The 22947-nt window shown below is 38.6% G+C and overlaps 1 protein-coding gene across 5 annotated transcripts in view; it reads right to left on the bottom strand.

Moving 5' to 3' along the window:
* TMEM209 (transmembrane protein 209) overlaps nt 1-22947 on the bottom strand; it is a 35295-nt gene that overhangs the window by 12255 nt on the left and 93 nt on the right. The window contains exons 1-9 of one of the 5 annotated variants that reach the window (XM_037165854.2): nt 22693-22941; nt 21853-21989; nt 21678-21736; nt 20745-20876; nt 20076-20314; nt 13070-13271; nt 2675-2850; nt 1780-1851; nt 315-411 (exon numbers count right to left, since the gene is read on the bottom strand). In XM_037165854.2, coding sequence (XP_037021749.1) covers nt 315-411; nt 1780-1851; nt 2675-2850; nt 13070-13271; nt 20076-20314; nt 20745-20876; nt 21678-21736; nt 21853-21989 — 1114 coding nt within the window. In that variant the 5' untranslated portion in view covers nt 22693-22941. Of the gene's footprint in view, nt 1-314; nt 412-1779; nt 1852-2674; nt 2851-13069; nt 13272-20075; nt 20315-20744; nt 20877-21677; nt 21737-21852; nt 21990-22631; nt 22942-22947 lie in introns of those variants that run through there. The other 4 variants (XM_037165851.2, XM_037165853.2, XM_037165852.2 and 1 more) reach the window with 4 other exon arrangements.

Raw genomic sequence — 22947 nt, 5'->3', positions numbered from 1 at the left:
GGGTGGCGGTGGAGCCCCAGGGCGACCACTAAAGGACACGGGGTTTCTTTCTGAAATGATGAAACAGCCTGAGCGTGATTACGGTAATGGTTGTACACTCCAACCCTAGAGTGGTAGGCTACTTTTCATGGGTAAAATGTATGGTAGGTAAATTATATTTCAATAAAACTGTGTTGTAAAAAAACTACATTACAGACATTCAGTTTTTTTCTTCACCTCAAGATAACGAAGGGGTTGTTGAACAACCCACTACAGAAACCTCCCACTTGGCAGACCCACGAAGGTGCAGCGAACTCTGGGCCGCTTCCACGTACCTCCTATCTGCAGCTCTGGACAGCCCATGCGTCTCATCTGCGTGCTGACAGACTCGGTCTCTTGTACGAGTGGCACTAATATTGTCTCATTGATCCACTAGGAGAAACGGAGGTAAAGATTTTGCATACATAATTCCACAGCGTTTCTCAAATAATTATTCATAAGACTAAGATTTTTTGGCGCTCGTGTACTTACACACTGACAAAGCGTGACAGGACAGTAGCAGGACCTACCTGAAGTCAGCGAGAGTTCAGTAAACATGCTATTAGAGTATATTCTTAAATCGCATACGCCTGTTTGTTTTTGAAGGAAATGTAAAACTTTCAGTCATATGTTAAGATTTTCATAAATGATTCTTTCTGTGATTACACTTAAGCTAAAAGAATAAACTTCAGTTTATACTGCTAGGGTAATTATTCACACAATTATTCATGTAGTGTTTATACTGGTTTGCAATTAGTAACACACTTTTTAAAAATTCTCACCCAAGGACACACCCATTGGTTTTAGAGAGACGAAAGAGAGAGAAACATTAATCGGTTGTCTCCATATGTGCCCTGACCGGGGACCGAATCTGTAACCTGTTGGTGTTTCGAACCCCAACTGGGGATCGAACCTGCACCCTTTTGGTGTATGGGTCAACACTCCAATCAGCAGAGTCATTTGGCCAGGGCAAAAGCTTTTATTTTTAAAAGCCATCCGGGCTTCTCATTCAAGAAAGTAGGCTGCTATTTTTACCACTCCTTCTTAATACTCTATTAAATTATAATAAGAGAAATGAAAAAGGAATAGTGATTTCAACATATTTCTAGAAGGTGCAGAACTGATGAACGAATGCAGGATGAAATGGTGGAAGAAGCCGTGGCCTCTACAGAATCTGAGAGCAGACGCCTGCAGTGGAGGAGGGTCCACGTGCCCGGCAGAACCTGGGCCGCACAGGCTCCGCAGAGGGCGAGGAAAAGAAGCGGGGCTGAAACGAGGGGACTCACTCACTCTGTGCGTGGAAGAAGTGGCCTTCCCAACCCTCAACCTCCAGGCTAAAGACAGAGAGAGTTCTTCTTTAGAGAAATGGAAGAAGTTGACACAGTTTGACATAGCTTCATGCATATGTTATCTTCTCTAACTGAATTTTTCTGAGGGCAAAGACCTCATTTTTGTTTCCCTTACTTTTCTAGATACACAATAGACTCTGACAGAAGAGTTCTTTGAAAAATAAAATTGAGAGACTGGAAAAGGGAAGAAGGTCACAATGTTCCTTTATCTACTCAAAAGACCCAATTTACTAAATGGGAGGGAGAGATCCCTTACTAATAGACATCGTAAAGTAAATGTCATGGCCATCCACATTGCCCATCTAGTAATTCTGTTGTCTGGTTAACAATTAGCATCTCTAATCAGTATTCTAATAACATACTTCGTTATTAAGAGGCATGAATACTGTCCAAAGTGTAATGTCAAACTTACATTTCTGAACTTAGCTGTCCATGAATCCATATGATCAAGAAGTTGTCTATTCATAGTCACTCTTGCCCAAACCTATTAAAAACATTTAAAATGAACAATTAGTGAAGAAAAAATCTTGCCAGAAATCAGTCATTCTTCCTCCAACCTCAAAAGTATACGGAATACTTTGAAAAAAAATCCACAAACATCAATAATAATCTAATATTCAATTAATTTTCTTATTACGCACTTACTGCTACTCGTGTAGACATCTTTAAAATTCCTTAAGTTGGTATGTTTAATGAACATTTTTCTTGCTTTGAAGATGAAAATAAAAATCCTATATTTGGTATTAAACTGATTAAATCCCAGACTGTCAAATGTTCATATCTACCATATATATATAAATAATCCTCACCCAAGGATGTCTTTATAGAGAGAGTGAGGGAGGGAGGGAGGGAGAGAGAGCAACATCGACGTGGGAGAGAAACACTGATCTCCTGCCTCCCACATGTGCCTGACCAGGGACTGAACCTGCCACATCTTTGGGGTACAGGATGATGCTCTAACCAACTGAGCTGCTTGGCCAGGGCCTAAATATATTTTAAATGCAAGAGTCTTATATATGTTAAGTACGAATTGTTACTTAAGGTAGCACTTTATAAATGAATGCGAAAAAATGTTTTAGGCGGGACACTAATACCAACTATGTGTCAGGGACAGTAAAACATACAATATAATTTAGTTTTAGGTACAAAGTTAGATAGGAGCCTTTCCATTGTTTAATGTGTGCCAGAGTTATGTTCCTGGTCAACAGAAGTGGAGGTTCCAGAAAAAGAAAGCATACCAGAAGTAAAAAAGACTTTCTAATAATCTGTAAATCATAAGCATTAAGTCATTTTTATTTCCCATTTACCTCCTCTGCAGCTTGTTTAGAACTGAGATCGGCTTCATCTTTGTTTGCGCATGGGGCTTGAGACCTACAGGCCAGCTGATACTGAAACTTCTTTAGAGTTTGTGCATAATCCCCCATAGAACGACTGTAGTTCCAGAAAGTAGGACTGGTGGAAGGCGAGGCAGAATCTGGGCTCCCTACAAAGATTCATTAAAGAGCATCAGTGTGCTGAGCAATTCTGACGCCCAGAGCTAGTACGTGAACACAGGTATCGGTGCAGAGGCAATGGTGACCAAGGGAGATAGCGCCTTCTCTCTCTTTTCCCTCCCCAGCACTATCTTCTCTTTAGAGAACACAGACTACCCAGGCTAAAAGTTAACAAGGACATTTCTGATGGTATTAATTTAAGACCCATTAGGGGTTGAAAGTGTTTATTTTTATTATAAAATTAAGCTTTTTTCATTCTCTAAGACTTTCAAATGATTCAATGAGTGACAAACAAGCAAGAAAACCCAAATTTCTTCAGGAAATAAACAGGCCAAGGAAGTTCACTGCTTGACTTTCTAGAAGTTCTTTCTGAATGAGGTAACTACAGCATCCCAGTAACAAGCTACTCTTCAGGTGGGCAACTAAACCCACTCTGCCCTGCACTGTGTTGCATTCTGTTCATGTCCTGCGTTAAGTCCTGTGTTTTAGTAGGAGACTCTTTGCTAATCGCTCTTCTGAATTTACTTTTAGGAAATGTAAATAGTTACATTTAGGGACTTAATCCTATAATTAAAGAGCAATTACCACATTTTGCAATGTATAATGCACATTTTTTTGCCCAAATTTTTGAGGGAAAAATAATGCACATTATATGGGTGGTACTAATTCCGTATCTATGGAAATGTTTTAAATTCTTTTATTTATGCTTATGTGCTAAAAGCAGAACTCTAGAAAGCATTAACAATATCCATATGCAAAATAATGCCCTGGAATATGCTAATAGGTTTTGTTTCTAAATATAAATTAGTAAAGACATTGAATTAAAAAATTAAAATGAAAGATTTTTTTCCCCTGAAAGTTTGGTCCAAAAATGTGGGCACACATACAAGGGAGCACATTATTCACGGCAAAATATGTGGATATTTAAAGTCAGAGTTTATCTCTTTTTTTCTAAATGCTAAGTATTTTTTTCCCTTAGCTTAGCACAGTATTAGAATAAACAGCACATGTTCAAAGACTTGATATTTATGAAGGGCTTATTTTTTTTAGAGTTAGACTAAAAAAACCAACTGATTAAAGTATTATAGGAACAAAAAATACCAACAGATACTTCATACACAGAAACAGAAATAAGTTTTTAAAAAAATCTTAGCAGAGACTTCTGGCCAAGGTGGAAGCATAGGTAGATATACTTTGCCTCCTCACACAACCAAAACAAGGACAACAACAACTTTAAAAACATAAAATAACCAGAACTGCCAGAAAATAGAACTGTATGGAAGTCCCACAACCAAGGAGATAAAGAAACGTTCATTCAGACTGGTAGGAGGGGCAGAGATGGGCAGCTGGGTGGAGAGGACTCCCAGAAAGGCGGCGGCTGGTAAGTGGGGCAAGGTGGCATTTGGTGGACCAGGAGGTCCCACATTTGCATGCAGATAAACCGGGAGGACCAACACCCTGGAGTGCCCAGGGTTCCAGGGCAGGGGGGAAAAAAGCCTCAAAACCTCTGACTGTAAAAATCTGTGGGGTTTCCAATGGCAGGAGAAACTCCCAGCTTTATAGGATAGTTCACTGGAGAGACCCACAAGGACGCAGAATGTACACAAAGTCACTCACCAGGGAATTAGCACCAGAAAGGCCCAATGTGCTTGTGGGTAATGGGGGGGGAGTGACTGAAAGCCAGCTGAGAGCCAAGCAAGTGGTACTGTTCCTTCTTGGACCCCTACCCCACAGACAGCACCACAGCAGTGTTGTGAGTTGCCCTGCCCTGGTTTATACCTAAGGCTCCGCCCCTTACTACATAACAGGCATGCCAAGACAAAAAATATGGCCCAAGTGAAAGAACAGATCAAAACTCTAAAAATAGAACTAGGTGATGAAGAGATAGCCAACCTATTAGATGCAGAGTTGAAACCACTGGTAATCAGGATGCTCACAGAAATGGTTGAGTATGGTTGCAAAGTAGAGGAAAAAGGTGAGGCTGTGAAAAGTGAAATAAAGAAAAATATACAGGGAACCAACAGTGACGGTAAGGAAACCGGGACTCAAATCAACAGTTCAGAGCAGAAGGAAAAAATAAACATTCAACCAGAACTGAATGAAGAAATAAGAATTTTAAAAAAAATGAGAGGATTAAGAACTCATGGGACAACTTTCAATATTTCAACATCCAAATCATAGGGGTAGAAGAGAAAGAACAAGAAATTGAAAACTTACTTGAAAACATAATGAAGGAGAACTTCCCCAACCTGGCAAAGGAAATAGACTTCCAGGAAGTCCAGGAAGCTCAGAGAGCCCCAAAGAAGTTGGACCCAAGGAAGCACACACCAAGGCACATCATAATTACATCACCCAAGATTGAAGAAAATGAGAGAATCTTAAAAGTGGCCTGAGGAAAGGAGACAGTTACATACAAAGGAGTTGCCATCAGACTATCAGCTGATTTCTCAAAAGAAATCTCGCACGCAGGAAGGGGCTGGAAAGAAGTATTCCAAGTCATGAAAGGCAAGGACCTACATCCAAGATTGCTCTATCCAGCAAAACTATCATTTAGAATGGAAGGGCAGATAAAGTGCTTCTCAGATAAGATCAAATTCAAGGAGTTCATCATCACCAAGCCATTATTATATGAAATGTTAAAGGGACTTATCTATGCAAAAGATGATAAAAAATATGAACAGTAAAATGACAACAAACTCACAATTATTAACAACTGAACCTAAAACAAAAACTAAGCAAATAACTAGAAAAGCAAAAGAATCACAAAAATGGAGATCACATGGAGGGTTATCAGTGGGGAGGGGGAAGGGAGAATGTGGGAAAAGGTACAGGGAATAAGAAGCATAAATGGTAAGTAGAAAATAGGCAGGGGTAGGTTAAGAATAGTATAGAAATGGAGAAGCCAAAGAACTTATATGTATGACCCATGGACATGAACTAAGATGGGGGGATGCTGGTGGGAGGGAAGATGCAGGGTGGAAGGGAATTAAAGGGAGAAAAAAATGGAATAAGTGTAATAGCATAATCAATAAAATATACTTAAAAACCTTAACACAATATCTAAGGGGAGTGACTATAAAATAATAAAACTGCTTTTCTTATATTATTTATTTACAGGCACAAAGGATGAGAAATCACGAGAGAGATATGTGCCGTTTCAGTTCATGGCATCAAAACCTTGAAGGCCAGCCAGGCTTGTGTTAGTCGCTTAGGTGAATACTATAATGATCCATGCTGGCATAAAAATAAATAATTATGTACAATAAAGAAATACCATACGGTGTAAAGTTAAATTTTCAAGTAGGACTTCTGGCAAAACTGACTTACAGGAATGAATTACCATCAAGAAAGTGAGTTTTAAACCAACACAAATGACTTAATAAACAGGAAATAAAAAGGAAGGTAAAAGAACGCAACGCTACTCTTTTTTGCTTAATCATTTTGATTATTCAAAAATAATAAGCTTTCTGAGATAAAACTTGAACTTGAGGAAAATTCCAGTAAAGACTGGCTTTACATGACAAAAGTTTTATACAGACTTTAGATAAAAGATGACAGAAATGAGAAGTTTTACTACCTGTTGTGCATTGGCCAAAGGACAAGCAACATACACACAGCAAGCAGTGACAAACAGGGGCCTCTCTGTAATGACCACCACCCACAACAAAACAGCACAAACGGTGCAGCTGGAGAACACTGAAAACCTAAGCATCCCCAGGCAGAGATTTTGAATTCTGGCAACATAACAAACTTGGTAATGTGGAATGTCCCCACTCTATCTAGAAATGTTTGTTAAAATAAAACACCTTGTTTCAATGGATAATGGAGCTTTCGTAAAGTTAAGAGGAACAGCCAGTGGCCTCAAATGAAGAGGGCATTAAAATTCAGAATGGCCTGTGTGTAAGCTGATACTGTGGCTGCTCTGGAGAATTTTGGAGGCTTTGAAATCAGCTTGGATTTCAGTGGCCAAGTGGGGCCCGGAAACTAAGACGGAGGCCCAGAAGAGGCAGAGGGTTGGACTGAGGCCTTTCTCACACCTCCATCCCTTGCACCTGGCATAGCACCACATTCTCAGTGGATGAGAAAATAATCTGACCACTGGCACCAGGAGATAAGAAGTCCCTGTGTGTTACGTTGTTGGGAGACTGACTAAACTTTTAAGCCTAGACTTCACTTAAGTTAGTTCAAAGTCAATGCTACTCCTAACGGACCTGGCAAAGGGATATACAATACTTCTAGGAGGCACGAGGCTTCCATCCAGCCTGCCCTGGATAGAAAAAGCACAGATGAAACTACACTGAAGATGAACCTACCAGTAACAAACAAAAAAAATGGATAAATCACAAGGAAACAAGCCTCAAAGTATGCGCCAACAAGACAAAAAATGTATTTCATCTTCATGAACTTTAGATAACTAAACTATTGGACAGAGGCTTTAAAAAATGTTTACAGTGACTGAAATAGGAAGAGAAAATGAAAACAAAAATAAAAGATACTCTAAAAGAAATCAGGCAGGATTGAAAGAGAAGCAAATAAAACAATTAAATACAAATTTAAAAATTACAAATTAAAAAACTCAATGAGCCAATTAAACAGCTGTTTAGACATTGCTAAAGGAAGAACCAACCATCAGTACAGACTGGCTAAAACAAACAAACAAACAAACAAACAAACAAACTGGGGGGAGGAGTAAACAGAAAGTTCTTAACAGAAGAATCCCAAACTACTAAATGTAGAAGAAATGAAAGTATTAAAGAGTTTTGAAACCATCGCTGTGTTACTAACTTACTGGGGAAGGGTCATTGATGGATGCCAGCTAAAATCACTGGGTGAAAGGCTATTGGGGGAACAGTATATTCACAAGTCTCAAAGAATCACATTATAGATTATTAATTAATTACAAAAGGAAAAAGCTATTATGGAGAAATCAGTTGTCATTACCTTGGCCTGGTGACTCAATTTAACATTACCAATAAAGCAACAAATTATCATGTGTCTCTTGAAGTGATACACTGAAAGGAATATACCACCACCTATGTTGTATTCTGGTCAAAAATAATATTTCAACTGAATCTGATGATGAGAAAATGATCACATATATCCAAATGTGCAATATAATGGGTCTGACCTCTTCAAAATGCACTAACACACCAAACCCATAAATGTTCTATCAGGGGTGTCCAACCTTTTGGCATCTCTGGGCCATGCTGGAAGAAGAAAAGTTGTCTTGGGCCACACATTAAATACACTGCAACATGTAATCACAAAAAATCTCATAATGTTTCAAGTGAATTTACAATTTTGTGTTGGGCTGCATTCACGGCCATCCTGGGCTGCATGTGGCCTGCAGGCCGCAGGTTGGACACCCCTGAAGACAAAAGATACATGACAACTAAATGCAATACACGAACCTTAACTGGATCCTGCATCAGTACAAGAAAAAAAGCCACAAAGTTCGTTATTTTGTCAATCGGAGGAAACGTGAATAAGAATAATGGTAGACCTAAGTATGACGTATGTGAAATACTTAGGATGAAAGTGGCTCTTCGGCAAAAAAGTAGGTGTGTAAGAAAGAGTGCACGAGTGTCTGGTTTCTCACTACTAGAGAAAGAGGTCACAAATATGGAAAGGTAGAGGAGGCTAGAATCGACCCAGTGTAGCTGGACTGGAACTGGAGGTATTACTACCAACTCATGGCTTTTAACACAGTTGACCCTTGAACAACTGGGGGTTAGGGGAACTGACACCTCCACGCAGTCAAAAATCTGTGTATCACTGGCTGGTGTAGCTCGGTTGGCTGGAGTGTCATCCCATAAACCAAAGGTTCATTTCCCGATCAAAGCACGTGCCTAGGCCAAGTTTGATCCCTGGTCAAGAATCAACCAGAAGATTGCGTAAATAAGTGAAACAACAAATCAATGTTTCTCTATTAGTCTCTAAAAATCAATAAATAAAAAAGGAAAAAGACGGATGGGTGTAGAAATACACATAGAAGTATGTGTGTGCATGTATGTATCTACATATTTCCTGGCAGTCTGCTGAAAGGCCCTAGAGTAATGACACCCCATTAACATGGAATATCCAATGTCCAGGCATTAATTTCTAAGTATCATTCTCCTCTAAAAACAACTGTGGCCCCCTAAAAAAAAAAAAGACTGACTCCAGAGCTAGTTAGCCAGGGAAAATACAAAAGGAGCCTGAAATATCTTGCGATGCTGGAAAGTGTTTTTTTTTTTTTAAGTGCTCAAACAATGACAGTGTCATGTCTAAAAAACACAGAAGCCAGATGTGTCCCACCAGCCAAATCTGAGACAATCTAACCATCAACATAAATGACAAAGCTGAGAAGGAAAAGATCCACCTTCCAGTAGAATGCCAATAAATAAATAAAAGAGGTGACTGTACAACTACATGAATGTAGTTAACACCACTGAATTATACACTTAAAAATGGTTAAAATGTGGTGGTGGAAAAAGACTTGACGAGGGTAAACACACAATACAATGCACGGTTCATATGTTACAGAACTGTATACCTGAAACCTATGTAATTGTATTAACCAATGTCACCCCAGTGAACACAATAAAAAAGTTAAAATGATAAATATTATGTATATTTTACCACAAAAAAGTTTAAACATAAAAGGCATAAATACTGAAAGAATGACAGAATTAGAAAGCCACTGTGACACCCCACATAGTAATAATTAATTTTGAAAAGACCTCAAAAGGATGTTAAAACTATTAAGTCAAAATTTGATGAGGATGTCAAATTATACTACAAGGCCACAGCAATCAAAACAGATGGTACTGGCAAAAACAGACACACAGATCAATGTAACAAAATAGAGAAAATAAACTCACATCTTTATAGTCAATTAATATTCAACAGAGTAAGCAAGCATATACAATGGGCTAAAGATGACAGTCTGTTCAATAAATGGTGTTGGGAAAATTGGACATATATATGCAGAAAAATGAAACTAGACCACCTTCTTACACCACACACAAGAATAAATTAATGGATTAAAGAGTTAAATATTAGAACTGAAACCATAAAAACCCTAGAAGAAAACATAGGAGTAAAATCTTGGCCACTGCTTATAGCACTATTTTACCTGATATATCTCCCCAGGTAAGGGAAACAAAAGAAAAAATAAACATATGGGACTACATCAAACTAAAAAGTTTTTGCACAGGAAAGGAGACTATCAATAAAATAAAAAGATAACCCATGGAACAGGAGAAAACATTTGCCAACACATCTGGTGAGGGGTTAATATCCAAAATTTATGAAGTATTGACAAAACTCAACACCAAAAAAACACAAACAATCCAATTAAAAAATGGGCAGCCCTGGCTGGTATGGCTCAGTGGCTTGAACAGTGGTCTATGAACTAAAGGGTTGCCAGTTTGATTCCCAGTAGGGCACATGCCTGGGTTGTGGGCTAGGTCCCCAGTTTGGGGGCACGTTGAGAGGCAACCAACTGATGTTTTTCTCCCTCTCTTTCTCCCTCCTTTCCCTTCTCTATAAAAAAAAAAAAAAAGAATAAAATATCTTTAAAAAATTGGCCAAAGGACCTGAATAGACACATCTGCAAAGAGGACATACAGATGGCCAACAGACATATGAAAAGACACTCAACATCACTAACCATCAGAGAAATGCAAAATAAAACCACAACAAGCTATCACTTCACACCTGTGAGCATGGCCATCATCAATATATCAACAAACAAGTGCTGGCGAGGATGCAGAGGAAAGGGAACTGTTTTTGCACTGTTGCCAGGAACACAGATTGGTGCAGCCACTGTGGAAAGTAGTATGGAGATGCCTCGAAAAATTTAAAATGGACCTGCCTTTTGACCCAGATATCGCACTTCTGGAAATGTATCTAGGAAACCCAAAACACTAATTCTGAAGAACATCAGCACCCCTATGTTCATTGAGTTATTTACAATCACCCAGATATGGAAGCAGCTCAAGTGTCCATTGATAAATAAGTGGATAAAACTATGGGACATGTACACAATGGAATACTACTTGTTTATAAAAAGAAAGAAAATTTTACCCTTTGTGACAGCATGGATGGACCTGGAGAACATGCTAAGTGAAATAAGCAGTCAGAGAAAGACAAATATATAATTTCACTCATATGTAGAACCTAATGAACAAACTTAACAAGCAAAATAGAGACAGACTCATGGAGAGCAGGACGACAGCTAGTGGGCAGGGGGAGGTTAGGAATGGAGGGATCGAGCAAAAAGGAAAAAGGATGCACAGACATGGACCAGAGTGTGGTGATTGCAAGGGGGGAGTTGAAAGGTAATGAAAAAATACAATAATTTAAAAAAATTTTGATGAAGAAGATACTGGTGTAGTCTCAAAGTAGCTCTCCCAAATACTTATTACTTACAAATTAATTTGTACAAAATTCTTACTTAACTAAAACCTATGGGCACAGAAGAGTTACAAGTATAGGGATAAACATAGATATACCCAGCAAATGCTAACAAAATGGAAATAGTACAGCTGTGTTAATGACAGACAAAATACTCTTGAAGGCAAAAATAAAAGTAGTAACTGACCAGAATATTAACAATTTTGAATTTACATGTATTTAACAGAATCTCATAGATTTTAGCAAATTTTGACAAAATTATAAAAAGACGTTTAATGGGAGACAATTAGAGGGAGTTTTTTTAAACATACTTCTTTAGTAACTAATAGATAAAGCAGACAAAAATAAATAAGATAAAGAATTTAAGAACACCATCAAAAAGCTTACTAAATGAACAAACATGGAGTCTGATATTTGAGACTATGCATTCATTTGTTTAAAAGATTTTACTTACTTATTTTAGAGAGGGGGAAGGGAAGGACAAAGTGAGGGAGAAAAACATCACTGTGTGGTTGCCTCTTACATGCCTCCTACTGAGGACCTGGCCTGCAACCCAGGCATGTGCCCTGACTGGGAATCGAACCAGGAACTCTTTGGTTCACAGGCCTGCGCTCAATTCAACTGAGCTGTATCAGTCAGGGCAAGACTATGCATTCTTTTCAATATAGCAAAAACTGTTCATAAAAGGTAATCACACAGCAGACCAAAATGTAAGTCTGAAAAAAACAATACCAAAAAATCAATAGAGTACAGATCGGAATCTGTAGCCACAGCACAATCAGCTTAGGGAATAAAAAAAGACAACCAAGCCCTTCATTTCACGTTTGCAAATTAAAAGTAGCGCAAACCGATAATAACAATATTTCAAAAAAACTCTTATATGTCAAAGAAGAAACAAAAATGGAAGTCAGAAGAATTCTGGCTATGACAAATATATGCAGAAGGCTAATAGGCTGTGCTTTGTATTATGCCCTATAATTTTCAGTATACTTGAAATATTTTAAGATTTAAAAAGAAAAAGCATGTATGGACAAATAACAAGATAATATGATTTGTTTCTCTGACATTTGTGGCACTTCTAGGCAAAATCCTATTAAAAAACCAACGGAGAGATTTAAAGTGACATGAAGAGCCACGGCCCAATAACCAGCTTCCCTGTGGTGGCCGTGCTCTCGCACCTAATGTGCTTTCTGGGAATGTTCCTGAGGGGAGAAGACTGTTACTCTGCTTGATAACCTAATTTGCTTTCAAATAATTGATTTTGTAATAATCAAATCTACCCCAAATACGTTTAAGATTTTCTAACACTGTTTTCCAAGGTAAACAAAAGATAAGTTTAAATGTTTTGAGCAACAGTAGCACTTCCAGCATAAATCCGTGCTCTGTCCTCCCCCTTCCTGGCCACACCACCCTTCCCAAGGATGCCGGAAAGGAGACAACTATCGCTTCAGTGAGCTTTGCTATGCACCACTTTAAAGACATCTGATAGTCTTAAGTTTTAAATGAAAATAGTAACTTATTGTACAGTGCATGAAAAGATTTTCAATCTTCATGTAGATGAAAGGTTTAAGATTTCTCAGTTAGTTCAGCTTTATTTAACTTCTTAAATTTGCTGACCTTAACTCTGCATTAAATATAAAAACAAAATGTATTTCTCTCCTAAGCCACACACGATATATTAGTAAAAGAGACTTAAACATTTAAGTATGGGTAATCAAAGTAATGAAAATAATAGGTTCAGCATAATGTAAAGTGATACCAAATATATATATACATACACATTAGATCTAAAAAAAATCAGGTACATACCCAGCTTTACTCTGTGCTGTTTCTCTTCCTCACTTCTGAGAAAAGTATCCAAAGTTCGCAAGTCTGTCATGTAGTCTTCTTTGTCAGTAGGGGAGTTGTAGACAGTGGGTGAAGAGCGGTAGCGAGACCTCAATCCACTGCTCTCCACCGGTCCCACCGTGGTAGGGTATGGAGAAGAAGGAGACGAACTATAGCTTGCCAACTAGACAAAAAAAAAAAACAACCCAAAAAACACCTTTACTTTATTTAACTGAAACTTATTTTTGTGTTTTTTTTTAAAGATTTTAAAATTTATTTATCTTTAGAGGGGAAGGGAAGGAGAGAAGGAGAGAAATATCAATGTATGGTTGCCTCTCGGGCATGCCCCACTGGGAACTGGCCTGCAACCCAGGCATGTGCCCTGACTGGGAATTGAACCACAATACTCTGGTTCAGCCTGCGTTGTTTTGGTTTTTGACTTCCAAAAAGCAATATACCAAAAATAAAATCCAGAACACAGACAACACCAAATGCTGACGAGGATGTGAAGCAATAGAAACTCTCATTCACTGATGGTAGGAAACCTAGTACAACCACTTTGGAAGACAGTTTGATGGTTTCTTACAAAACTAAACATACTCTTATCACCTAGCAATTGTGCTCCTTGGTATTTACTCACAGAGACTGAAAACATGTCCACACCGCAACCTGCACACAGATGTTTATAACAGCTTTATTCATAGCTGCCAAAACTTGGAAGTAACCTATTGTCTTTCAGTAGGTGGATGGACAAACTGGTATGTCTGGACAATGGGATATTGTTCAGCATTAAAAAAAGGAGCTATGAGGCCATGAAAAAAACATAAAGGAAATTTAAATGCACATTAAGTGAAAGAAGCCAATCTGAAATGGCTACATCTGCAACTATATGATATTCTGAAAAAGGCAGAACTATGGAGAAAGTAAAAAGATCAGTTGTTGTCAGGGACTGGGGTGAGGGGGAGGATGAATACGTGAAGCACGAGGATTTACAGGGCAGTAAAAATACTCTGTATACCATAATGGTGCGCACATCATACATTTATCCAGACCCACAGAATGTCCACCACCGAGAGCGGACCGTAATGAGAACCACGGACTCTGGTGAGAATGATGAGTCAATGCAGTTTCCTCAATTGTAACAGACGGACCTTGCTGGTGCCTGATGTTCACAGTGACGAAGGCCGCGCCTGTGTAGGGGCGGAGGGTAGATGGGAAATCACGGTACCTTCCTCTCAATTTTGCTGGGAACCCAAAACTGTTCTAAATACAAGCCTATTTTTAAAAGAAGTAATATATGCACCCTGGCCAGGTGGCTCAGTTGGTCGGGGCATCATTCCGCGTGCCAAAAGGTTGTGGGTTCAATGGTAAGGGCAACTTATGAGAGGCAACTGACCGATGTTTCTCTCTCACATCAATGTTCCTTTCTCTCCACACCCCCCCCCCCGCTTCCTCTCTCTAAAATCAGTACGGATCCCTGGGTAAGGCTTAGAAAAAGGAATATATGCATTTTTTAAAAAACTGAAAAGTATAAAAAAAATAAGTCACTTAGAACTCTACTACCCAGAGCTAATATTTTTTCACAATTTATGTATTTTCTGATCTTTACACGTACATGGCTATGTCAATTATTTTTTCATGTAATTGACACAATACTGTTTTTTAATTTTATAACCCCATTTTATTTAAAGTTAACCAAGTATTTTCCTATAAAAATCCTTCATAAATATTCTTACTAACTATATAGTATATCATTGTATATACATATATATTACATTTATCATCATTTCTTTTTACCTTCTCTTAATTTAGAAATTTGGATTGTCTATAATTTTTGACTACTGTGTTATGATTAACTTCTTTGTACATAAATCTTTGCTTAATTTAGTGACTTCCTTTAGAAGATTCCTAGAACCGAAATGATTTGATAAAATCATACAAACATTTTTAGACATATTTTCCCCAACAAAAATGTTTTACTTCCAATCAAGATGGAAGCATAGGTAAACATAGCTTGCCTCCTCCCACAACCACATCAAAATTACAACTAAAATATAGAACAACCATCACTCAGAACCATCAGAAATCAAGTTGAATGGAAGTCTGACAACTATAGAATTAGAGAAACCGTATCCATCCAGACTGGTGGGAGACACAGAATGGGCCGGCCCCACATCCACACGTGGCAGATAAATTCAGGGGGGTACCTCAGGAGTGAGGAGTCCCAGCTGCATACCAGGCCCCCAGCCCAGGGTTCTAGTGCCAGGAAGATAAGCCCCCATGACTTCTGGCTGCATAAACCACAGGGGAGTGAGTCAGTGGAAGAAACTACTGGAGTTCCAAGCAATTCCACTTGAAGAACCCACACATAGACTTACACTCATTCCCTCTGAGCTCCAGCACTGGGGTAGCAGCTTGAAAGGCATTAGTGGCACACAGGGAGAAACTGAAGTGTCTGGCATCAAGGCAGAAGCTGCGGGACAGCTTTGTTCCAGACAGAAAGGCAGGCAGAGGCCTGTCTCTTTTCTTAACCCTCCCCACATAGAGCCACAGAGCCACAGAGCCAGCAGGCTGGTACCATACCTGAGACTCCATCAACCTGGTAACACTGTTTTCCTCAGAGCCACAGAGCCAGCAGGTTGGTACCATACCTGAAACTCCATCAATCTGGTTAACACTGTTTTCCTCACCCTGGAGATCCCCAAAGACTCCATTCCACCCAACTTGCAGGCCTATCCAAGTTGCTTTTTTGTAAGAATGGCTGGTCTTGACTCAAGCTTCACAACTTCCCAAATCCTCTCAAATGAACAACAGCCAGTCTCAGTGAGCCCCCAGCACTCCTACATCTCGCTAAGTAGCCCAGGCCCAGCACTAGCAACAGTCAGCCTAGATTCACAGCTTGGCTTCACCTGGGAATCTCCAAGCCCAGCACAAGGAGAAACCATCTCAGACTGCTTGATAGCCCTAGCAGGTGGCCCCAGGAAAAACACAGGTGGGGGGCTGACCTTGGCCTGCATTACCCAAGAAACCCCAGAGTCAGTGCACCCGGTGGACAGCTAGAGTCCATGCTGGAGCACCTCCACCCTGCCCCTGCACAGATGCTTCTCCATGAAGGGCAGAGATTGGTGGTCAGTGGTCACAGTCAGTCCTTGCAGCTGATTAGTCTGGGTAAATTCCTCCCATTGCTGCCAACAGCAACCAAGGCTCAACTACAACAGGAGGGTGTTCTCAGCCCACACAAAGGGTGCACCTCAAAGTACCCAGCTTGGGTGACAGGGGAGGCTGTGCCACTGGACCCTGCAGGACACCTACTATATTAGGCCTTGCTGCCAAGACACAGAGTCACAGCAGCTCTACCTAATACATAGAAACAAACACAGGGAGGCTCCCAAAATGAAGAGACAAAGAAACATGGTCCAAAAGAAGGAAAGATCAAAACTCCAGAAAAAGAACTAAGCAAAATAGAGATAAGCAATCTATCAGACGCAGAGTTCAAAACACTGGTTATAAGGATGCTCAAGGAACTTTGTGAGAACCTCAGCGGCATAAAAAAGATCCATTCAGAAATGAAGGATAAACTAATTGAAAGAAAGAACAATTTACAGGGAAATAACAGTAGAGCGGATGAAGCCCAGAATCGAATCAATGATTTGGAACATAAGGAAGAAAAAACAACCAATCAGAACAACAAGAAGAAAAAAGAATCAAAAAAACCCAGGGATAGTGTAACAAGCCTCTGGGACAATTCAAGCATTCCAATATTTGCATCACTGGCATGCCAGAAGGAGAAGAGATGAGCAATAAATTGGAAATCTATTGGAAAAAATAATGAAAGTAAACTTCCCTAATTTGGTGAAGAAAACAGACACGTAAGTTCAGGAAGCACAGAGAGTCCCAAACAATACAGATGCAAAGAGGCCCACTCCACGACACATCGTAATTAAATGCCAAAGGTTAAAGATAAACAGAGAATCTTGAAAGCAGCAAGAGAAAAGCAGTTAACTACAGGGAATTCCCATAAGACTGTCAGTTGATTTCTCAAAAGAAACCTTGCAGGCTAGAGGGAACTGGCAAGAAATATTTTGAAGTCATGAATAGCAGAGGTCCACAGCCAAGATTGCTTTATCCAGCAAGGCTATCACTGAGAATAGAAGGGAAGATAAAGATCTTCCCAGACAAGAAATAAACTAAAGGAGTTCATTATCACCAAACCATTATTATATGAAATGTCAAAGGGACTTATTTAAGAAAAAGAAGAAGACCCAAACTATGAACAATAAAATAGCAATAAATACATATCTATCAACAATTGAGATGAAAAAACAAACTAAGCAAACAAGAACAGAGCCAGAATCATGGACACGGAGAGCATTTGATGGTTGTCAGATGGGAGGGGGTGCAGGGGATTGAGTGAAGAGGTGAGGGGATTAAGAAACACCGACAGGTAGTTACAGAGTAACCATGGTGATATAAAGTACAGTATAGGAAATGGAGTAGCCAAAGAACCTATACACACGACCCATACACATGAACAATGGTGTGGGGACTGCCTGAGGGAGTACGAGTGCTGGGTGGAGGGGCTAAAGAGAGAAAATCTGGGACAACTATAATAGCACGATCAATAAAATATAATTTAAAAAATGTTGCACTGAGTTATACAATCAGAAGAGAACATACAGGAGTACCTATTTTGGTATGTGTCCATCAGCATTACTTTTTTAAAATGTTTAATTTCCAGAAAATTTAAAAAATGTACTTTTAATTTGCATTTTTATGGTTATGGAGTAAACTTTAAAAATACAATTACTGGTTACCGGTATTACCTACATTTTTAACTGTTTAGTCCAGTATACTGAAAATTTTTCTGCCAGGGTTTCACAATCAACTTATATTCAGTTGTAATAAATGAAAGACTAACAAATCTTGTAATTGTTTAATGCTGACTGAAAATAAAAATGTTAATCCTCTTTTATACTGATTTCTTTTATTTTAATGAACATATTAAATCCTTATACACTATGACTCTATTTGAGCTATTGTTTCATTAATTGGTTTATTCTTGCTCAAGGAGCGTAATATTTTATGTTTAAAATACATGATCTTCTTTCATCCACTTAATAATAGGCAAATAACATTACTATATTAATTTTAGATATGAGAGCTTAGGTAACTTGCTCAAGATCATACCAGGATTTCAATCCAGTTTTCTGAGTCTACAAACACTTCTAACATGTTTTTTGGATCAGAATTATCTGTTCACATATTAATAAAATGTTGGCAACTGTTAAGATGAGTGGTACACAGGAGTTCAAAGTGCTGGTCCCTCCGTTTCCATAAGAAAATTTTAATAATCAAATGTTTAAAAAGTTACTTTTTGAAAATTTAAAGGAACTTGATGATAAAAACTCCAGTGGCCCAATGTATCCTGAGGTTGTATTTGATTAAGTTTTTAAATTTCTTCCTTGATTTATTCAGGTTTCTACTTCGTAGTGAATTTTGGCATTTCCCCCCCCAAAATAATTACTTCATTAACTTTTCCAAGCTCTTAGTTCACTTTAACAATCACTTATACTGCCCCTCTAACCCATAAACGATGTTAAGGAAACAAAGATGAAAAAAACCCCCTACGTAACCTTGTGCTCAAGGGGGTTATAATCTAGTCAAAAAAGATAATTAAGCAATGTTACGAATTTAGGTACAGACATATTTAGTACAGATTAGTAAGTTTTTAATTTTATTATTTAGATTTTATTTATTATCTTTAGAAGGAAAGGGAAGGAGAGAGGGAGAGAAATATCAATGCGTGGTTGCTTCTCGTGCGTCCCCTGCTGGGAACTGGCCCCTGCTGGGAACTGGCCTGCAACCCAGGCATGTGCCCTGACTGGGAATTGAACCACAATTCTTTGGTTCGCAGGCCCATGCTCAATCCACTGAGCTACACCAGCTGGGGTTCAGATTAGTAAGTTTTTAATAAATGAAAATAAATATTCAGGAGTAAACTATGGTATACCCACTGGATAAATATTAAATAGCCACTGAACAAATGTTTCAGTGATAAGACTTGAGTAATATTTCTTCAATTTTGTAACTTTTTTAATAATGATCATATAGTATTTTTCTAATAAAAACAGTTTTTAAAGTCATGTTTACCTATGGGTTATGAATTATTACTATATGTATATTTCCTCATATTTAACCTGTATAAAATTTTGTAAATTCTATTACTTGCCCAATTATTGGGTAACCAGTAGTATAGAATTTCATTACAAAGAAATGTTATATAAAAAGGTAAAGGAAGACTGCATTTTATTTCCAAACATTCCTCATTTCACTAGCAGCTATAATGATGATGTTAGTCTAACTAATGAGTGCATCAGACAATGTGACCACTCCCCTTTAAGTGCCCCTCTTATGTTCTTATGCTTCAGGCAGAAGTGACAATTTTAAATGTCGATTTTGCTTCTATCAAGCCTACAAATGAAAACAAAAGCCCATTGTGCAGTGGGAGTTGGGGTAAAGATTTCCAATCATCCAGTGGAGTTTGTCTACACTCTAGAGTGAAACTACATGGCAATCTAGTTTTTAACTTAAAAGACATTCTAACGTGATGGAAAGCATTAAAATACATAAGTTGCACATAAAGAATCAAAGAGGGAAACATGAGCATAGGAAACTAAAATAAAAATTCATCCTAGTTTCCATTTGTTTCAAAACCTCTGTGGAAAGATCATAGAGGATGAACCTCGGTTCATTACCTTTGCAAAAGCTACAGCCTTCTTTCATTTTAAGATGTGGTATAAAGAGCTTCTAATGGGTGTAAAGAGATCTGGGTTTATTATTGGCTCTTAAATGGGCAATTTGGAGAGTCCATTATCCGCTGTTCTTCTGTTTTCTCATCAATAAAATGAGGAGTTTTGACTCACTAGATTGTCAAGGTGCCCTTTGAATTCTAAAATAATGTGATTGGCAAAAACGAAAGAGTCATTACCTTATTATAACCACTGATGGGCGAGTAGGTCACTCCTGGGCTGTAAGAACCACTGCCACCTGATGACAGACCTTGTAGTGGAGGGCTGTATCCAGTTATACAGCTGGTGGTGAACTTGGGGCTGGTACTGGGTGAACGAGATGGGCTATAACTTAACACACTCTGACCCTGAATTGAAGAAGGTGGAGAGGGAGGGATCTGGGTTGCTGCCAGGTCATGTGGAGGAGTAGTCTGTACAACTGGAAGAAGTAAATATGTGGCAAATAAATAAAATTTCTATCAAAACAGATTTAATGAATGGAATCTTTTTCCTGATTGTTAAATTACATAAAGTATTATTACCAAAAGGCACAAATTAGTTTTTTACCATTTCCAGAGTTCAAGATAAGAAATTAGCTTCAATGCAGCAAGCATTAGTAATTTAATTTTAATTTTAATTAAACAAGGGAACAAACTTTCATGAGGCTATTTATTGCTAGTTCCATTTAATTTATAGAAATAGGAATAATGGTCATTGATCTTAACACAATTTATTGTAGACCTGCTTAATATAGCTGAACCAGATGGCCTAAGTTCCTTCTAGCCGAGTCTAGGAAAAGGGAAAATTAAATTGTGAAAGAGTTATGGCCACCCTTTCCCCCATCTTTGCAAAAGACGTCAAACACTTACCAGCCGTTTTCAACCCTGAAAGTGTTGGCTGTCCAGGGCTAACTACCAGACTTGTTGGTGCCACGGTGTATTTGAAATACCTCCAAAAATCAAATAAGGCATTTAGACTGAAGAGAGATGCAAGGGCAAGCTCTGTAAGAGAATAACAATTAATTTTTTTAAAAGAGGGGGGTGTAACATTTAAAGGGAGAAACAAAACTCCACTGTTAGCAAATTAACAACAAAATTGAAAGCTTATTCCTTGTAGCAGTTACCACTTAATGAATGTCTATTATGTGTAGGGTACTTACTAGTGAGTTTCAAAATATTATCATTAATCCTTATAACTTGTACAATAAACATTTCACCTCCATTTTAAAGATCAACCAACAGCTGTACAGAAGTCAAGTGACTTTTGCAAGGGCACAGAGCTAGATATCAAAGCCATGAGACTAGCTGAGGTGTGCAGATTCCAAAACTTGTGCTTTTCCATTCCCACTCCACCTCTACAACAAACTTTAGATGAAGGCGTGTGTGAGACAATGGAATTTCCTTCACCAGTCATAAGGATTTATACCCGAGGACTACTGAAGAGCAGAGAGAAGCAGGAACACATCAATACTGTAGGAATCTGGTTTTTCTCAAAAGGTAACAAATTAGAGAAGTAGGGAAGGCATTTCAGGGAGAGTAACAAATACAAATCTCTTTCCCAAACTTGTTCTTCAAGGAACTCATTATTACCTAGATTTGTTTAATGTGATTGTCTCCTGTACTAGAATGTTCCATCCATGAGGGCAGGGACTTTGTTCCCTTCCTGGTACATTCCCAGCTTTTGGAGCAGAGTAGGCACTCAAATACTTGATGAATGAAGGCATGGATACTAAGTTGAATTAAACTTGAATGCAGTTTTTCATTCACAGTAACTCTGAATCACAGTGAAAATTAATTACTTACCAATATACCAGAGGGGCCAGTATGTCACATTATAATATGAACTAATCAATTTTCCAGTCCTGAAAAAATTAGAAAGGCTTTTCAATCTCTTTAAAACACACACATACACCAAAAATAAAAAAAAACCCGTGGAACCAACCACTGGCCTTTTTTTGGGAGGGGGGTAATAGCTTACATTTCAGTATATATCATCCCAGCCATAGATACATTTAGGAGTCCCCAGGCTAAAACTACTTTCCTAGCTTCCGTTTCTTTCCTCATCTTGATGGTTCTGTCAATAAGGGAAGCACTAGGGCTTGGCTCCCCTTGCATCTATTCAAGAACAAAAAGCACAAGAATTAATCAAAAGAAACTACTCCATTTAAGAAATCACACTTGTATCCTTTTATAACAGTTAACTAAAAAAATAACACTTTTCCTCATTTTTAAAATGTTTTTCCCAAAATTGTTTACATGTTAGTTATAACATGTTATAACTAACATAACTAACTTGTCATGTTAGTTATGAAAAAGGAACCCTAAATTATAATTTCATTGGCCCCATATTGCAATCAACAAAAGTAGCTGGTCACTTCCGAAAATGTATTTCCAATAAATAAAAATGTCTTATTTTGTTACTTATGTATTGATAGTTACCCACGTCTGCAATTACTCTGTACTGTGTTTTTTGGAATATGTCACAAGGCTAGCTAAAGGGCTGATTTAATAAACTCAAAATACCAAGCTTTGGGAGAAACTATTCCATTCAAACCGTAAGCCACCAAAGACTCTCTCTCCCACGGCCTTATGCAGAAACCATTAACTGCCTATGATGTTAAACAACTCTGCACGCAGACCGACAAACGACAGGGATATCCGTTTTAAGTTTTAGATGGGTGAGTAGCCCTGATGGGACAGGGATGAGGGCGAACGGGGAGAAGTGTGCATTCAGTTTTAGTCTACATTGGGATTTACATTTCCTTTGTCTTGCTAGGCCTCATCTCCTGCAGACAAGTGTGAGATGTATTTAAGTTACATGAACTTCTGTCGCATGGAGTACACAGCAATACCATTCCCGCCACGCAGCCGGAGTCAAAACTTTGCAGTCCGAGTTTCCCTCCCTGGCTTTCGCAGTACAAACTTCAACCCCTTCTTTCCTCTGTTCTTTCACGAGTGACGGGACACCTGGCCACACCCCCTGTGGCTGAGCCCTCGGCAGTTCCGCAGGCGCGGAATTCCCAAGGCCCCCGTGGATTCCACATGCAGGAAGCACAAAAATGACCCCGAAAAC

Source organism: Artibeus jamaicensis, unplaced genomic scaffold (genome assembly GCF_021234435.1).
Source record: "Artibeus jamaicensis isolate MK-2021 breed Jamaican fruit bat unplaced genomic scaffold, CSHL_Jam_final scaffold_3307, whole genome shotgun sequence".
NCBI classification, from domain to species: Eukaryota; Metazoa; Chordata; class Mammalia; order Chiroptera; family Phyllostomidae; genus Artibeus; species Artibeus jamaicensis.
This window is presented reverse-complemented; position numbering and strand designations above follow the sequence as displayed.